The following is a 15,318-nucleotide window of genomic DNA, read 5'->3' on the forward strand; positions in this document are numbered from 1 at the left end:
TACAACATGGTTTAGAAACTTCTGATTAATTCTGCATAACTTTCAACTTAACTTCATAAACATATTTTCTGATTTGTATAATTTTTAATTTAATTTCCTAAATTCAGAAAGCCCATCATAAGAATGACTAATTTCTGGAAATCCTCAGATTGCTGATTTTTGCAAATGGATTTCAAGGTCGTTCATTCGTCGTAATCATTACTAGCAATAAGAGTCTACAGATTTAAATTATACAGCTTAAAAAATTTGCTCTTACCTGCAATCCAAGTAATAGATGATATGCAATGTAATTTTTAATTGAATTAATAATTAGCAGCAATATTAACACTCTAATTTCTCCATGCTCTTTAATATCATACAGTTGGGTTGGTCAAAAATCATGGCAGTAAGAGATGAATGTTAGTATTCAAGGAAGTTCAAGAGCCACATTTGGATTTTCCAGAGTGGTAATTTCATATTTAAAATAATGAAATACATTTTGGATGGAAAGAAACATGTGAAGTAAATTATTAGAAATACACATAATACAAATAAATTACATATAATGATGATATAAATACAAATGAGTAATTCTTATTCCTGCAACTCTATACTCAGGGATGTTTGCTCCTGCGTTACAAAAATTTGAAACTATCATATGACTCAGTCTTTTATTCACACATATTTATATAAATTTGAAACTATTTTACAATATATGTACGATATATTACAAAAAATTATTTTACAATAATTTTTAGACACGAGTTTTCTCATTAAATGCTCTTGGTTTCCTCAATAAATGCTGATCTGAGATTTTGTTTTTTCTAAAAGCCCTTAATATTTTTTCCTTCCCTTTTATTCCTCTTGTTATTCTTATTTGAGGGTCACTTACTTGAGTTTTCTAAAGTATGGCATTTTGAAGTGATGAATGTTTGGAGTGGAGTCCACAGGCTTCTGAAAATATGACTGTAGAAAATCAAAGATCATACTTCAGAATTGAATGTTTCATTAAATCATTATACTCAGAACACCAACAAAATTTCACAGTGCTGTGAGTGAGGTTTGTAGAAATCAGGCAGTGGATCGTAGTACAGTCTTCCACTGGGGTATTTGTGCTCTTCAGGGACTTTTCAGAGGTATGAATGATTAAAGGTCAGGTAGGTCACAGACATCAAGAGAAGCACAATCTTCAAATTTATACTATGCATTCTGTATAAATCATTTCATACTAATGACAATTATGGGATGATGGAATTGAATTAATCTGGAAAACAATATGATAGATAAGGTATTTGCATTTAGCCAATGTAAATTACCATGAAGCTTGACACAAAATAATAATTCTTCTTAGTTCAAATCAATATTAGTCGATATCAATATTTTACCAACTTCTAAATTTAAGATATGTTTGTCTTTCATGCAGAACCACCAATGGTAATATTTTACTGTATTTTGAATGTTACAAAGATGTACATACAAATAACTTTTATATTACTAGAAATTCTCTTCTACAGTGTAAAAATGGGTAAATGTCTTTTTGGATTATCTCTCATAAATTCATAAATAAAGAAAAGAATATCCATATTAAACAGCTGCGAAAGAAAATAAACATTTTTGTTTTAGCAAAGAAAAATAAGGGACAGTTGGGAAAAAAATACAACTTAGCCAAAGACGGTATATAATTTGCCTTTGAACAAAAGACAAAAATTAAATTTCTGCTTTGAATATAAACACTTCATACACAAAAATTTTTTTAACTACTTCAGTGAAAAATGTTACTAAAAGCAAAGTATGAAATTTTTTAAGCAAGAATGAAAAAAAAAATGTAATATAAAATTATTAAAAAAATCATTTCTTAGAATTATATGCAAATATATGCTTAAATTATATCTAAAAGCATATTTCATATGTACTGTTAAGTTATTGTTCATATTTTTGTATATTGATATATATATAAATTGCATTAAGATTAAACAGATCATAATGAATCATACAGGCACACAGTAAAACTCAATTTATCACATAACTTTCATTGGAATAAAAAACCATTATTAATATAAAGGAAGCTTTCAAGCCAAAAATTTGTAAAGAACTTAATATAAATTCACATAAATAATAAAAGATATAGTGGAACCTTGCTTAACAAGCATAATTTGTTTCTGAATCTTACTCATAATGTAAAACACTCCGTAACTGAAATATTTTTTTCCATAGGAATCTGTATAAAATAGGATAATGCATTCAAAAAAAAAAAAAAAAAAAAAAAAAACTCAAATTTTAAATTATGTAATTTATTGTTTATAATACACCCTTATTACAAGAAAAATGTCTAATGACATGTTTTTATTTACACCTCAAAAACAGATGAAAATTCAACACAGCATTATCGTTCATTTTTTTAAACTTTCTCTACTGCTTTATTAAGAGTGATACATATGATACAACAGTTTCCCATGCTTTCAGCATCTCTTATTCCACTGGAAGACTGTTACTTTGCAGAAGCTGTTATCTCCTTCTCTCATGACAAAATCTCTTCCACAGCTTCTTGCTATGACACAGAATACAGCTTCATAAACTCTTTAATCAGCTCCTAACTATGCTCTTCTACTAGCTCATAGACGTTATTGCTGTATCTACGTCTAGCCCCATAATCCTGTTTCTAAACCATTCTAATAACAATGCTCAAAGTTTCCAGCTAAGATGCAAGCAGGATGCTGCATGTTGTAATATAAGTCACAATGCATTAGGAATCACCATGATGCAAGTCACAATGTTTCCACATCACTCATTCTGTAAAACATAGTTTATTAGGAGAGACAAAAATCTTTTGACAAAGAGAAATTTCTGGCAGTCATAGCAGTAGTTGAGATATTTAGAACGCACAGTTGACATCTTTGACCGATGACTGGGTGGTGACAGTGTAACTGCATAGTAGAAGGAGGAATGAGCAGCATCTGTGCCCAACAATTTTAAAACATGCAGTTACATTTTTAAACAATGGAGAATGCCAATAAGCAGAGAGACGTGGGTTGTTCAAGTCAACAAGAAAATGTGTATATTGTGGCCCAAATTATTTGTAATCCCAGAGTGCTTTATTTTAATCCCACACAGCAACTGGGCACACGTTTTCACACTGCGGTTACTGAACAATGACATCAATGATACAGTATACATGCACTGAAGGGGTTGTATTGGGATTAAAATTAGGACTTTAAAGGACTACCCCCAATTTGTTCCATTTAAGTTTAATTTGTTGATAAATTTCCATTATATTTTTATATCTCACATATATATGCATATGCATCTGTGTAATACTTACATAAACGTAGTCGTAATGTCATAGAATAAGTTGATAGCATAGAATGCTGAAACATGGCATTTCATCATTGTGGTGAAGCAAACACTGACTGTCATGAAACCAAACTTTGAAGTACTGATGGCATAGAAACATAGAATATAGAATGCTGAATCCATAATGAACAGCAAGTTGGCAGCCGAGGCAGATTAAATATTAACCTTTATTTCAGTAACATGTTGCAGCCACGAATATCTTGGCATATTTCAAAATGTTCACATTTTTGATAGATTTGCAATAAGAAGCAGCAGGTAGCAATCCAGCTATGACAAAGTGTAGAAAGCAAGTACAGTTGTGTTCAGGTTGAAATTTTAATTCAGAATGAGTTAGTTTTGGTTTACAATGAATTTGATTAGATAATTAATACTCTGATGTAAAATTATTATTGACTTTGTTTTAATTCCATGTACATTACCAACGATATGCACAAGTCATATGACATGGAATTGTCTCAAGCCAAGGGCTTAAATTATTATTTATAGTTACAATTTACATATTTTTTAATCTTAAATACACACATTCATAAATTTTTACTTTAATATATATAAAATTTTTTCTACAAAATTGCCAAGCCATTAAAAATGTAACTACCAGATTTTTCCTTTGACTTTTTCACTTTAGCACCAGATGACCTCAGATGTGATTTAATAAGTTCTTCTGGACGAGGAATAACTTGAAAATCGCCTACTTCAATGTCTGCTTCCAATGAGTCTTGATGTAGAACTATAAAGATATACATAAAAGGAAAGAGTGTTAATTAAAACCTTCTTAACTGAAAAATAAATCCAACAGAACAATTCTTTTAGATAACTTATGAAGTGTTGTCCTTCAAAAAGTACTTGCTGATTACCTGAAACCCCAATTTCATACTGAGTATAATTGCCATGTTTTAGGTATATTTTCAAGTACTGTACATGACAACAGTAAACCTCTACAAGTGTTTGAATGCACATAGATATATCACCAGTTGTAAAGATGTAAATATCAGCCATGAAGATTTTTCAATTGTGTACATATGTGAGTGCATACATACATATGCATAACATCTGTGCCTTAATTTGATGTAATCCCAATTGATTCTCAGTTAGCCACATTTTCTTTTTATGAACAAGGATATAAATTATAATTGCTGTATATTTTTTTCACATTTTGAAAAAAAAAAAAATAAATAAATAAATAATTTGGAACTTCCTTACTTCAGAATATATAATGTTGACGCCAGAAGCACCATCTGTGAAAAATATGTAATATTTGTGTTCTAAAACGATGACGCTGATGTTCAACGGAAATTTTTAATAACTTTTTCCAAAACAAGCATATTTTAAAATATATAATTAATGGTATATGCAAGAGGAAAAAAAGTCATTTAGCTAATACTTAGTGACTGATATTTGCCAATAAAAATGAAAATCACAAGCATACAAAAACAAATGTCAGCCACTGTATTTGAGGTACAAACATCTGTACAAAGTACTGTTATAAAGTTTAAATACACAATTATCTGTGTTCCAGGAATGAACTAATCTGATTTAGATTAATTTCTTAATTTCTATGGCAAAAAATTTTTTCCGTTTCACAAATATTTTGGCTCCTGAATGGCCTTTAGAAACGAATTCATGAATAGAGATTTTGCTGTATTTATTACACTGTATACATAATTTGGTGATAGGAAGTAATTCAATATATAATAAATATAGGTATTAGATATGTGCATAATTATTACATTACATATAAAGATATAAAAACTAAAAAACATTTAAATAAATACTATTAATATTATACAATTGCTGTAAAATTAATCGGCTAATATTTACTGTACAGTAACCCTTAGTTTTTGTCTGGAAAAATCACCAAGCAGTATAGGTTGTTCGTGAAATCTGCAAGCTCACTGCACAAAATAAGTTTTTCGGTAACCCTAATGCTCATAATGTTGGTGAAACTAGCCTTGGAAAAATTTTGATTTTTTCCTTTAGTTTTTGTCATTAACACAGGATTATTTCTGTGAATATCAGCAAACAAATTGTGACAAATTTAGATTTTGGCTACCTTTTGTAATAGTAATCCTTTCCTATGAACCCGGGTTTGGTTTTCAATTGATGTGTTTGCTTGTACGTGCGTGATATGGTCTTGGATTTTGAACTTATTATTTTGCTGTGGATACCATCATTTGAGTATGTCTGAGGTGGGTAAGAGGATGAATGCTGGTTAACAGCAGATGAGGCGAAACGACAAAAAAAAATTAATTGAATTGCTGGAGGACGGAGGAGATGGTGGTGGGAAGCCTAAATGCATGCACATGAAAAAAAGTTATATTATTAAAAAATTGACTTTCATTTATTTATTCGTCTCTTTGTGTTAATTTTTGTTAATAGATCCGTTGTTTAATGTTTTTATGTTAGAAAATATGTATTTTTGGCTATTTATTTCTCTCTGTTTGTGTATTTTTGGTTATTTGTTCATCTCTGTGTGTTAAGACAATAGCAAATTTTTTTCTGGTTACCATAATAGTTTTAACTTTGTTTTAGCTTCCTGGTTTTGTTTAAATGAAAATAGATCGATGTGTCCATGGACAAAGTTAAGGTAGTGCGCAACCCCAATTTGTGCAATTCTCTGATTTTTTTAAAAGTGAAAATAGGTCAATGTGTACATGAACACACAGTTTGTGTAAGTCTTTGACTTCTTATTTTGGTTTTGTCTAGCAGCCATCTTGAAACTGTTGCAGATCCTTCTTGGTGCCGATCTTGACGTCAAAAAAGAAATGATTCACCAAGGAATACCATAAATTTTTACCAATTAATCAATTCCATAATAAAATATATTATAAAAATTATAAACCATTGCAAATAATTATACTGTATTAGCATATACAAATATAACTTTTTTTTAATGGACAACTTGGATTTTCACAACAGCTGTGTTTTATAACTTGTCCCAATTAATTTATACATGAATACAATTTTAAAGTTTTACTACAAGATGATTGGCTTCTAGCTGATTCATAAGAACACAAGTGAGAAACTAATTACAATATAACATCACACTAGGGAACAATTTCTGTTGAGCTTGATCTTGAACAGGCACGTTGATTTCAAAACTGTAATTAGTTTTCTTCTACCATGTCAAGTTTTTTTCCTCTACACTTTATGTGATTGTAACCATTCTCTGCAGCATGAAGTCTGGATCACTTTCCCATTGGCTGACCAGCAACAGTCACATACTTGTCTCGACTAGTTCAGTTATGGCTGATATAGTGAAGCGCATTCCACCATAGAGTCTTGGGTACAAGGTTAGCAGTGTTTAGTTTTTATTTATACACAAAATGAAACCTATCTTTGTGTCTACATGTTCTAAATTTTTATTTGGTATACATATGATTTAAGCAAGAGCCTAAAGCCTCAAATGACTGTAATTTTTATACAGTGAAAATGTCAGAGGATGTAGCAAGAAAGACAAATGTAAAATACACTGGTGTGCAAAAATTAAGGACGAGACGGTTTTTTTCAATATAACTTTGTACAAAAGCTTTCCAAATCAACACATTTAATACCGTAAGATCCCCAATACGTAAGGACATGAGTAATGTAAGCAACACTTACTAAAAGAGAAATCAGAGGGATAAAAAGAAGCTTTATTGAAAAAGTAGCATGGAGCACAATGCGATTGAAGGCCGAAACATCCCCGTGATGGGTGTCCAGCAAGAAACATCCGGTCTTTAATAGGGGATATGATCTTCCCTGACTGCTAGGCAGGTTTCACAGCATCTGCCCATGCTGAGAATGAGGGTGTCAATGAGTTGTTGAGGCATTGCTGCCCATTCGTCTTGCAGCGCCAATCGAAGTTCCGGAATCGTTACTGGTGGTAAGGTACGAGCTGCCAAGCGTCTGCCTAGAAAATCCCATACATGCTAGATGGGATTGAGATCCGGAGATCATGCCGGCCAATCCATACGTTCAATATCCTCACTATCTAAGAGCTCTTCGGCAGCTACCGTACGATGACATGGTGCATTGTCGTCCATGAAAAGGAACTGCAGACCCATAGCACCTCTAAAAAGACGCACGTACAAAAGAAGAATCTCGTTACAATAACGGGTCCCGTTGACTGAACCTGCGTCGAAGATGTGAAGGTCTGTACGACTACCAAGCATGATGCCTCCCCAAACGAGAACACCGCCACCTCCATACCTGTCCCTTTCAATGATGTTCGAGGGATGATTGCGGCTTTCCTGCTCTCTCCAGATGAGTATGCGATGAGAATCGCTACTCAGACTGAATCTGCTCTCATCTGTAAAGAGTACTCGTCCCCATTCATTGTCTCTCCAATTCCGGTGTTCCCGGTACCACAGAGAACACCTTCTCCGATGGGCAGGCGTTAGAGGTACACACCGTACAGGGCGTCGTGCAAACAAACCACCACCATGCAGTCTTCTGGCCACGGTAAAACGCGATATCGATCGTCCAGTCGCCTGTGTCGTGTGTCTACCGATTTCTCCCGCTGTCTGCCGCCTGTTTCTTCTGGCCTGTAAGGCAATATACAGGTCATCTGCGGGTGTGGTTCCTTGTGGACGACCACTACTAAACCTCCGGATAGCTGTTCCTGTAGTTTGAAATTGTCTCCAAAGTCGTGAAACGATGCTGTGAGCAATTCCAAACTCTGCAGCCACACTTGTCACACTGCGGCCTTCCTCCAACTTCCCAATGATTCGACCTCGGGTAAAAGCATCCAGATGTCGTCTAACAGATTGATTATTCGCCTTTTCTCACTGAGGCAGCAACTCGGTGTGATTTTAACTGCTATACGGCGTGCAAGCTCTCTGCCAGAAATACTGATCTTACACCGACAACATGCTTTATACTACTTAGACACTCCCCCATTACGTCTACCTGCATATCTGTGCATGTGCTACCGTACATCACCTTACTTAATCTCCTGATTGGTCTTTCTGTTCGCTCTGCCTCTTCGTTCAGCTGATATGCTAATTTTTCAACTTCGTCCTTAATTTTTTCACACCAGTGTAGGGTATCCTATTTTACCACCTGCTATATGACCATTGCATCACTCAGCTACACTCCCAGATACAGTTTTCAAAGAATCACTCTTTGGAAATACAGGAATACGATTCTGGTGAATATTGAATTGACCCCAATAACAAAGATTTTTTGAACAATTTCGCACAAGATTTGGAATTATTCAAAAAAGTTTCAGAGCTGTTAACATCAACACTGCAAGAAAAGCCTTCTTGAGAAAGGAGCTAAGGCATCATACTTTCGATCAAGAGAAATTGCATTTCTGCAATACATGGTTTAATAGAAGATGGGAATTTCTGCCCATAATTAAACTCAATGGCAATTGATATCATTGATAGCTCAAAGTGGAGTTTGAAGTGTGTTCTGATCCACAATGGAAATTTATTTGGTGCAGTCCCAATAGGCCATTCCGTTTGTTTGTGTGAAAAATATGAAGACAGTCATCGTTTTGTTGCAATATCACATGAACCAATGGATCACCTACATTGATCTTAAAACGGTCTGCTTCCTTCTTGGCCAATAACATGGATAGACCAAGTATCAATGTTTGTTATGTATGCAAGACGAGAAAGCTCATGAGAAGCATTGGGTGCAGTTGAATAGGCCACCAAGATCTGATGTGAAACCTGATGATCCAAACATTCTACATTCGCTACTTATCAACAGAAAGAACATTATACTTCTACTTCTGCATGTAAAAACCAGGTGTCATGATACAATTTCTTACAGCTTTGCTAATTGAAGGAGACTGTTTCAAGTATGTGATTTCAGCATTTCCCAGCATGTCATTTGAATAAATAAAAGCCTGCTGTGTTTAATTGTCCACAGATTCGACAGCTCCTTAGTGATGAATATTTCATTGGAACAATGACAGAACTTCAAAAGAATACTCGACTGGCATTCAAAAACATAGTGAAAAACTTTCTTGGAAATGCACAAGCACACAATAACAGTAAATCTGTGTATCAACTTTTTGAGAACTTCAAAATGCTCGGTTACAACATGAGCATCAAACTGCAATTTTTAGATTCATCTTGATTAACTTTCCAAAAAATCTTAGTGTAGTCAGTGGTAAGCAAGGTGAGTGAACGAATGAACCACAATTTGAAGGTCATGGAGGCATGTTACCAACATAGATGGGATGTACATATGATGGCTGACTACTGCTAGAAGAACCAAGGGAAAATATCCACACATTAAACACTCTAGAGAAAGTGATAAGCAAAAATTTTTACTTAATGTTTATCATTGGTATTAATTATTACACACATATAAATCATATTAAATACGTATGTTTTATCATTTGGTAAAAAAAACTGTACTGTTTATGTGAGCAAAATTTAACTTCCACTATATATATATATATAGCTTTGTATGAATAAAATTATTCTTTGTGAATAGTATATTTGATAAATTTTCCCTTTATGTATATATTTTGTATGACTTTCAAGACTAAAAGAGAATATTCTGTAGCTTAAAAAGTTGACATGAGAGACAAAACTAAAGTTTTATTTGGATTTCAGAGTCCAAAATTTAGCCAAAAACAAGTAACAGATCTAAGACAATGGAATTGCTGTTCCTCAGTGTTATCAATTCAGTTTGGAGATTTGGAGATATATTCTGGAACAATGTTTCAGAGAAAATTACAGCTCCATTATCTGGACTCCACTTATGCAAAATTTTTATTATTTATATCACTTATTCTTCTATTGAGAACTGCTGTTAATTTATTTACATATTTTTTTCAAAGATTTACATAACACAATAATAAAATAAAGCAGTAGTTTATTAGAAGCTATTAAATTATTGTAATTAAATGAGTATAATATATTTATTGGCTGACAATGAAAAAGTAACTTATTAAAAGCCAATAAATCCCTACATTCACTACATTGAATTGAATGGTGTGTCACTGCACATGACTAAAATGTCATCATATATCACTTCCCAAATATACAGCTTATTAAAAGAAAAGCAACTGTGTATAATATGCAATCTTACTATTTTTTGTTTATGCTTCAAATTACTATTTAGACATAACAAGGCCTTCATTTATAAAACACACTATTTTATAAAATTAGCTAGTCTTAAAATATTTGTTTCACTAAACTAGTATACTTCAGTAGACAAAATATCTATCTTACAATATGTATCAATCATTTACTTTCCACTAACATTTTAATGTACACCAGTATTTTGTGCATAAAACTTTTTACAACTTAACATACATTGCTCCCCAAATTAAGAATTTCCCCATTTTTACTGTATTATCATTGCGCAAATAAAACAAGATAAAAGAAAAATAATAATATTCTTTGTTTACATTATAATAAATACATATTTGAGTTACAGAATAAAAGAAAAAATCATTCAAACGGAGAGATTTCCCAATTATATGGATAGGCAGCGACCTTATTTAATTTGGATAGCAGCAGCTCTGCTATATTTTATGTTACACATGAGAAACCATGAACAGACACATACAATTAGTCTCTCGGATAAAATTAAAAGTTAGAGAATACTATTAGCATCCTGCTGGTTTATTGTGAAACATTTGTTAATAACTGATACATGCCCAAAAATGAAATTAAACTAAATGCGTCAACTTTTAATATGTAATTAAATAATTTAAAATTGGATACATCCAGCATTTTTAATGAAAACAATGAAGGTATTAAGATACATGATACTCCCCAACTAAATAAAAGAAGTCATTAAGAAACTAATAAGTGACGCTCAGGAACTATACCATATCAACTAATTCCCATTACCAAGCTATAAGCAACAGAAGTCCAAACATTTATTCGATACTACTCTTTTATAGCCCATACAGCCACAAATAAAGGTATAATATCTGCATTTAACAAAAACTACTGTGCGTGGCCAGATTATCGTCACCCATATACTGAATTGAAAATTTGCATAATAGTTATTGTTAGTTTCATCTGAGCCGCAAAACATGCAATCAAGATGGGCAAAAAAAAGGTAGAGAGAGGGAAACAAATTATTGTACATTTTTCGGAAGCAAATTTTCTAAATTATTACTCATTACATCAGCACACATGTCAAATTCACAGATTACCTCTATGATTTCTTTCCATTTTAATTTCAGAAAATTTATATTAATCGCAGCATATGATAGTGATTAGATGCCAAAAAATAATTTTTCTGAAATTGGCAAAAAGATTTACTATTCTACCATGCACAAATCCACAATTTCATATTAAAATAAAATAACAATATAACATCAGCTCTCAACACTTCGCATTTCGTAAATTCAAAATACGAATCATTTTATGTTGCCACACAGTTTTTGCCACTTTGTATTACAGACAGCAAGGAGGTTAGAATACATGGAGATTGCGTCTCTGCTGTCGCAATACGAGGAGAGTGAAGCCAGGGGAAGCAAATAAGCCACGCCTCGTGAGAGCAAGAAAACGCTTCCCTTACTATGTGAAGTGAGGTTAAACGTCAGCTTGTTTGAAGTTTTGAGTGTGTTTTCTGATTTCTTATGTGAAGACGTGAGAGGGTTATAAGGTACTGAATCGTTACATTGAAATAATGTCTACATTTCGGATTTCATTTCCATATAAAAGAATGTTTTTTTAACATGCATAAATAAGTAGAATAATTGAAATGTGCGTTTGAAAAGCCGTCAGAAAAGAGTTTGAGTATTTTCTCGGTGTGACGTGCGCGAAGAAACATCTATAATTCTCAGATTTTTCTTCAATTAATGGTTTGAGTATTATACTCGTAATTAACTGAGTTGTAAAAGCAAAACGGTAAGTAAACAAGGGAAGGGGGAGTGGTCAGCTCATCCTGGAAAAGAAAACGCGTTATTTTAAAGGTGTGATCATATTATATTACAAGTCATATTTTATGTATTTAATTTTATTTTCTGTTCAAGTAAATATTTAATAACAGGATTTAATTTGGGGTTAAATTTGTGGGAGTTTTAAAAATAACAATGCAGAATTTAAATATTATATTCATTGTGTACTGATGCATCAGACTGGGCTATTTATTGTCTCGGTACTACAACAATTTGAAGGAGGAAACTGCAAACCAATTACTTTCTATTCAAAGAAATTAAATGATGTTCAGAAATCTTATAGCACCTACGATCGTGAAATCGTGGGTATATATATACATACCTTTCAGTGAAACATTTCAAGTACATGCTAGAAGGTAGAGAATTTGTAATTATAACGGATCACAAGCCATCGACCTTCGCCTTTAAGCAAAAAAATACGAAAGCGTCCCCGATACGACTGCATCAACTACAATACATTTCGCAGTTCACCGCAGATATTCGGATAATTAATGGACAAGAAAACGTTCTTGCGGTCACTCTATCAGAAATCTCTGTTATTTAATATGAACAAATTGTCGTAGAACAAAGAACAGATCCAGAATTGAAAGATCTAATGAAAAGTGACACGACGCCTAAATTTAGCCAGTTTTAACTTCCATCTTCAAAAGTTTTATAATGTGATACCTCACAAAAGAATGGTTAAGAGTAAGTTCACAAAAACAAAGGTAAGCTGACTGTATTTATCACTTATTAATTTTACAATTTACGTTGGGTCCCGTGACTGAGTTTTATTTCCAGCGCGCTGGTCCTCAAGGGGTTAAGTCTTGAAGATTTAACATCACTCAGAGTCAGATTCAGGAATGGCAAGCAAAGGGGGCTCCAATCAGAAAATGACCAGATGGTTTGGTTTATTGAGATTACAGCAAAGCACACTAGGGCCATCTGCCTAAGGGGAGGGATGCCTTCGTGGAGGATTTTCTAAGAAAACTGGTTCGTATACACGTTACACATGGGGAAAACCACGAAAACGCCCATGCAGCCAGCCCGTTCGCGGGATTCGAATCTCGGACTGAGCTACCAGTGTTCAGCGACTTTACCGCTCGGCCGCTGGTGGGCCTGAAAATGACCTGAAGTCAATGCACTAAAGTCGTTTGGATCACTAGACATCGCACACAGAGGGCGGGTATTCATATACGCTTTCACTTGTGTAAGCACTGTTAAAAATTCCTCGTAAGTTAGAAGTGTGGATCCTAATACTCGTTTAAGATGAAATTTCGTGGAATTCACATTAAATTCGCACAAGCCACCGAAGTGAGGAGATGTTGGAGGATTAAATAAGCAAGTTATACTTTCTGAGGTAATGTAGTTACATACTTCACTGTTTTTCGCGATGTAAGCTGCAATTTTATAAAACTCCTTCACTTCCTTACTAGCATCTTTGAAGTTATTTGCGCAGTCACTTGAAATTTCAGATGGTTTTGTAAGGATCTTAAGTTTTACTAACGTTTATTTTATTTTAAATCTTTACTATCACTTCTTATTTTCTACTTCCGGCCAGAATTAAAAGCTTTAACTTATTTATGCAAATTTGTCTTGCGAACGCCAAGTACTTAAGTTGTGGCTTTTTGCCAAGCAAGAGAGAGGAAGGAGCTATTAGAAGCAGGCCGCTTGCCATAGTAGTTTTACTCGGTTGCTGGTTGCCTTCAAGGCCAGAAGTTTAATCCTCCTGATAATTTTAAACGTATCGTAGTGTTAGCAGTTCTCTGTACTACATACGGCTTTTTGCTAATATACGGCTAATCTTGGAGTAGGCACTTATTTGATTAATCCAAAGTTAAGTTTAGTTAGAGTTTAGTTAATATTTTTATATTCTTACGTTCAGACCACAAGTGGTTGGTCTCTGTATTCCGAAGTCCGGAAATCATTGTAAAGAGAGAAAAATAAAGGGTTTCGTATACCCTTCCTGTGTGTTTTGTCTACTTCCCAAATTTATTGAACATAGCTTTAGTAAGCTCCCTGTTCCGAGTCAGGTTCCCAAAGCAAGAAAGGAGGAACACAGAACCAGATAGTGGCGCCCGACGAAGACGAAGAAGAATAACCATGGCCGAGTTCCAAGAAAAACCTGTGCCGCCTGCAGAAGCGGCTCAGAATCCAGAAATGCCAGCTGCCGCCCTGGAAGGATTTGGTTACATCGTCCAGACCATGCGCGCATCGATGAAACCAGAAGCAACATTTAATGGAAACTCACCGGTAACCAGTTTTTGGAAAAATTAGATGACCACTTCATGCTGCATCCAGTGCATGAGTTCCAGAAAGTCACCTTAGCTACCAGCGCTTTGAGGGGCCAAGCGCTTAATTGATTCAAATGTATAGGCAGAAGCCTCTTGGGTCAAGCGGGAAGTCCCACCTACACTTACGAAAATTTTAAGACCGCCTTAGTAAAAGCCTTATCTGTCGTAAGAGATCGTGCAAGATTAGAAACGGAACTTTTCAGCATATATCAGCAACGAATAGAAAATCTTTCCACATTTATTTTAAGAAAAATTCACGTCTTTAAACTCTTGTATGGAAACCGTCCGGATCCTGAGATAATTCAAGTGATTTTGCCGAGGTTACTTCAACAAGTACAAGACTTTATTGAATTAAGGAATCCGACTACACTGGAAAAGTTATTTGAGCTAGCAATCAAGTTTGAAAGTAGAAGAACGGCGGACATTGAAAGAAGACGCCAGTATGAACAACGAAGCCAATTTGGTGCGCCAAGACCACAGCAAAGTCAAGAACACGGCTACGGAAGCAAAGTGAATCAGTGGGCAAGAAACCCGAGTATCCAAAAACAACCGGCGAACGTAGACAGTTCAATAGTAAGCTACAAAAAAAGTCTGAAGGCCAGTGGAAAAAGAAGGAAGGCATGGAAAGGAAGAAACAAGATTTAAACTAAAACGGATTTCTGCTGACGGGAGGGTGCGGAAATCCGAAGGCCAAGAAAACCCCTCTTCCTTCATATTAAATACAGTTATGGTGAAAAATTTGACTCTTCCAAAGATTGAAGTGTTGGTGAATAACATCGCAGCCACCGCACTCTTGGATACAGGCGCGCAGTGTTCCTGTGTGGCAGAAGATTTTTTAGGAAGTATTTCCGT

General features: G+C 34.2%; 1 protein-coding gene across 2 annotated transcripts in view; it reads right to left on the reverse strand.

The window, feature by feature from the left end:
* xmas (RRM_XMAS2 and SAC3_GANP domain-containing protein xmas) overlaps nt 1-11,651 on the reverse strand; it is a 163,455-nt gene extending 151,804 nt beyond the window's left edge. Inside the window, exons 1-2 of one of the 2 annotated variants that reach the window (XM_085816331.1) lie at nt 11,444-11,651; nt 3,926-4,057 (exon numbers count right to left, since the gene is read on the reverse strand). In XM_085816331.1, the coding sequence (XP_085672457.1) occupies nt 3,926-4,057; nt 11,444-11,462 (151 nt within the window). In that variant the 5' untranslated portion in view covers nt 11,463-11,651. Of the gene's footprint in view, nt 1-3,925; nt 4,058-11,110; nt 11,221-11,443 lie in introns of those variants that run through there. The other variant, XM_085816332.1, reaches the window with a different exon arrangement.
* Nucleotides 11,652-15,318: the final 3,667 nt, after the last annotated feature.

This window comes from Stegodyphus dumicola, chromosome 1 (assembly GCF_044657685.1).
Source record: "Stegodyphus dumicola isolate Sdum_Otavi_A_Nest chromosome 1, ASM4465768v1".
Taxonomy (NCBI): domain Eukaryota; kingdom Metazoa; phylum Arthropoda; class Arachnida; order Araneae; family Eresidae; genus Stegodyphus; species Stegodyphus dumicola.